Genomic DNA, 4,672 nt, shown 5'->3' on the forward strand with positions numbered 1-4,672 from the left:
TTTCCACCTTATCTGATGTATTATTGTAACCATCTTACTCCACTCTACGTTCCCGTTGGAGTCTGGCATGTCCATGGGAGCAGTCTTGTCTCTCTGCAGCTTTCTGTGTAGCCCTTTTAAGACAACGATGATATCCAACAAAATGTGAGGAAGGAGAAAGTTACCTTTTAACATTGTGCTCTTGATATTTTCAGCTTGCCTCAACATTCCAGAATTCAAATTATCTATTTCTTCATATTGCTTTTCTAGCTATGAAACAATGAATTGCTTTTCACTCTTTGAAAGAAAAATATAATGGTTTGGGATTTTTTTATCCATTTGCTATCTTAAAGAACTCTTTTCAAAGTTCATTTATTCAATTTGTGCTTTGCCCAAAATTTTTCATGCAGTTCAGGTGGTCTTGACTGTGTTTATGCGCTACTGCTGCTTGAGGCTGTGCCATTTTTGCTTCTTAGGAGTCAATGATGGGCAATGTTATAATCCTTTTATTTTGCCTGGGAGGATACAATTATTTCAAAATATTTATTTCCATTTATTTCTCTTCTTATCACATTCCTCTACATGAAAAAAAGCCACTTTTTTTTCTAGAAGAGATAGCGGAGATCAGAGCACCATCCATTCCCTTTTCCTGACCTCTCAGGCCACCTCAGGATCTTTCATTCTCCCAGTGCCATCGTCTTAAGTTATTGTCTTAATTTTTAAGAAATGTTAAAAAATAATTTCTCCCATGCAGTTCTTACGCACTTAATTTTTTTTTGTTCAATCTACCATCTCACCTTTCTCCAAAACTCTTCTCTACTCCATCTGTGGATTTCCAGCTTCTGAATTTAATATGAATTTTACCACTGCAGGGTTGTAAATCTCTTATGTTTCCAACTTTGAACAGTTTTTTTTCCTGTCAGGTATTCACTATAGAGAACTTAATATCCAACATTTAGCTTTTTTATATAGATATTAAAAAGGAGATTCTGTGTTTCCTGGGTGAAATGCAAACCACATTTGTTGAAAGCATGCAGTATGGAGACAGAGATCTCAGTACTGTAAGAAAATCATTTGGTAGACAACAGTTCACACAGCAGCCAGTAATTGCACTTGTCATTTTTTCAGCGTTTGATCAGTGTGAAAGTGAAAATTCTGCTTAGTTTTTTTTTTTTCTCAGTGTTTTTGATGTGCTGGTCGTTATTGGATTATGAAATCATTCCAGCTTGAAGCTATATCTTTATAAAAATCTCTACATTAAATTCAGATATTTTTCAGCTTCAAGTGTTATGCAAACTGTTTTATGAAAAAAATGCACCAATTTAAAGCTGCTCAATAAGTATTTTCTGTATTTTTGCACGTGGACTCAGCTGTTCACTCCATAGGTTCTTTTAATAGCCTGTATAAAAAACAAAAAATACAAACCAAAAAACCAAACAAAATAAAAGTCTGCTGAGCTTTAGATAGACAGTATTAATTTAGAAATAAAAGTTGGCATCCAACGCTAAACCCACAGACATCACAGTCTCTAAAAGTTTGATGTAAGCTTCAAAATGAAATAAATTTTGATTTTATTTTATTTTCTGCATGGGTGATGATGCTTATGAAGCTTTTTAGAAAACAAAATTGAAAACCAAACCCTGTTTGCCACCTCTCCATCCTGCATGACAGCAGGTAGAATCCTACACCAACAGCTGAATTTTTAGACAAAATGTACCTGCTCTGCAGAACTGAAAGGCACCCACTGCAGTTAAGGCAGTTGGTATCTTAGAATATAAAATAATTTCTTATTGAAAACCCAATGATCTTCTGTAGAAGTCTAGGAAGATAACTGAAGGCATCCAAGTTGGATTTTCTATGGGACTCTTCGTGCAAGAAGGATCCGTATAACCTTCCCCACAGTTTCAGGGTCTTACAAAGACAATTCACAAAACATGGCAAAATGTAAGAGTTATAAATTGAATACAAAGAAATATAAAGAATACCAACCACACATCTTGGATCACTTGTGTCATCAAGGCCACAGAATGAATGCTAGTGAAAAAAACAAAAAAAGGAACAAAAACTATAACATAAGATCAAAATAAAATGAGGAAAAAAGAAAAGAAAAAAGATGTAAGATATGTAATATGAAATCCAGTGACATTACATTACAGCAGTTAGTGTTACAGCAATGTTAATTGAGTTGATCTCAAAGAGAGAGACAGTATACCAATCATACTCTAAAAAGGGGTTACAGGGTTCAAAACTGAGTATTTGAGGGCAGCTTCACAAACTAAAATTTGTGGATTATGTAACTTCAGAAATATTAGGCTTGACTTTGTGACTCAGTTAAGCAAGTACTTAATCACACACCTGAAAGCTTTCCTGAATCAAGACTTACCAAGCCAAGGGCACAAACTGAATACAACTTAAACAGGAGAGAATCAGGTATTAAAAAAAAAAAAAGTGGTAAACAGCCCTTGTTCCTTATGTATCAACTCATAGAACAAAACTGAGATTTTACATTATTCTTTGGTACAGCCTTCAGAATCAGGACAATTTGCTATAGAATCTATAGGGCAAAAATACTGCCATACTTATTTTCTCATTTGACAGAATTTTACACAGAACTTAAGAATTGCATCCATTCCTAAATTAAAATAAAAAGCAATACTCATGGCACAGTAACTATAAATGGTGCATTGCCCTGAGCTGTGACCAGCAATGAGGCTCAGATATAAATACTGCCCTTCCTTCAGAAAACTCCTCTCCACGAGCTATCGCTGTGTTCAGTATCAGCAGCATATACGTGTCAGTCTGCACCCACTGACATTAGACCCTCAGAAGAACAATGAAGTAGAAGTGTATCATTCAGTGATTCTCTGGCAAAACAATCTTCCTTCAGACAGTCAAATGCAGAATGGGATTTAATTCCAAGGGAAAAAAAAAAAAAAAGAAAAAAAAAAAAAAAAAAAAAGACTAAAATGCAAAGCATATAGAAGGAAGCCCTCCACCCATCCAGGAGCTGAAGGATAACAGATAATGATGAAGCCTTTTTTGAGGTCTCCTGCTAATGTAAGATTAAGGCAAAGAGAATGTTAATCATTTTAACTCATTACAAGCTTTCTGCTAAGCTTGTGATTAAGCTTTTCCTCATCCACTGCACTGATGCACCAGGACAGATGATACTTCCATTTTCAAAATTAGCAGTCTGTCTAATTCAATACCTAATCTATAAATCACAATTGCAACGCATTAAAGGCTCACATTTTGACAACAGCAACATCTAAAGATTGTGATGATTTAGAATAGGTGGATAAACAGTAATACTTGCAGTAACTACCATGCAGAGATACCATTTGACCCTCAAGGTTTCTCAGCCTGAGGACTTAATGGTAGCACCTCAGACACCATTGGCTGTTAGGCAGGAGCAGCCTCAGAAGTAGCCCAGGGCAGAAGAGGACAAAGGCAGCAAAAGAGCCCTTTAAGGGGTGGATACCGGCCAGGTTTCTTTGCTCATGGAAACAGGGATCACGCCCTTCCTGAAGGCTGCAGGCAGACTAGCCCCAGCCAGGAAGTAGTGGGGGTGATGTAAAGTATCAGTTACCTACAGCAGCAGACAGCCCAGCTCCTGATGGCTCTTCTACAAACCTAGCTGGATATCACAGTTCAAAAAGTGCAGGACAAGGTACTGCAGAGAGGAGGCAACTACTGTGGGAGCAGAATGGGCCAAGTAAGCTGCTAAGGGAATTAGAGTAGCTGCTAGAAGCGCAATGCTTGCAGAGGATGACACAGGGAGGACTGTCACATCCTGAGAGCAGATGAAGGGACACTGAGATTAGTGAAGGGTGAGAAAGACACCTTCCCACATCCAGCATGCCTCTCACAGCTCTGCAAACCCCACTGATATCTTCCAGCTCCCATTCAGAGTCCTCCAAAAGCCTTCCTTTTGCTCTTTTACCCCATTCTGATCCCAAAAGAAACAAACAATAACTGACAACTCTACTAATGTCTCCACTCCGTGCAGCAGCAGGTTTGTGCAGGAGTAGGTACCCATATGTACTGCAGAAAATGAACCAGAGATGATGTGACTCACCTTGGGATTCTGGCACTGGTTTATCAAAAGCAACATAAGTAAAACCTTTTGCTGGAGCTTAGAGAAAGCCTCACTGTCAACTCATGCCCTGCAGAATGGCCTAAGTTCCACAGACTTGGGAAATACTTGAGCGCACAGTCAAGGAACCTTGTGCCACCTCCTGCATGGGACCACAGTGACACAGACACATTTGCCATCTTAAGTCTCGATCGGAGCTTCTTCAAAACAGGATAGAATTTAGATCCAGGATATTAATTTGGAACTTGTTTTAAATCAAAACAAGAAATATATTTCTGTTTGCAGTGTTGGTCACATGCAACTAATTAACGTTTCTGGTTTTATATTTTCAGTATTTGTAGGTTTTACAATGCAGTGGTATCCAAAGAACAGGACTGAGCTCACTGATTCTGTCAGACACATCTTCATGTTGCTTTGTGATCTAAACCACAGCAAATCCTCCTTCTTCTAGTCTAGTGTCTTTTCAGTGCTCATTTCCTTTTCATACTTAATGGGAAACCCAAGGAGCAAATAATTTTGAGCAGATAAGGGACAGAGCTTCATGCAGTAAGGACGTGAAGTTACAGTTTATGTCTCTTGTATTGAAACAGATTTTGT

General features: G+C 38.0%; 1 protein-coding gene across 1 annotated transcript in view; it reads right to left on the bottom strand.

Moving 5' to 3' along the window:
• Window positions 1-1,993: 1,993 nt before the first annotated feature.
• The window catches only part of JAKMIP1 (janus kinase and microtubule interacting protein 1), a 72,600-nt gene continuing 69,921 nt past the window's right edge, over window positions 1,994-4,672 (bottom strand). The window contains exon 20 of the mRNA XM_010003112.1: window positions 1,994-2,044. Within this exon, the coding sequence (XP_010001414.1) occupies window positions 1,994-2,044 (51 nt within the window). The remainder of the gene's footprint in view (window positions 2,045-4,672) is intronic.

Source organism: Chaetura pelagica, unplaced genomic scaffold, assembly GCF_000747805.2.
Source record: "Chaetura pelagica isolate M959 unplaced genomic scaffold, ChaPel_1.0 scaffold147, whole genome shotgun sequence".
NCBI lineage: Eukaryota > Metazoa > Chordata > Aves > Apodiformes > Apodidae > Chaetura > Chaetura pelagica.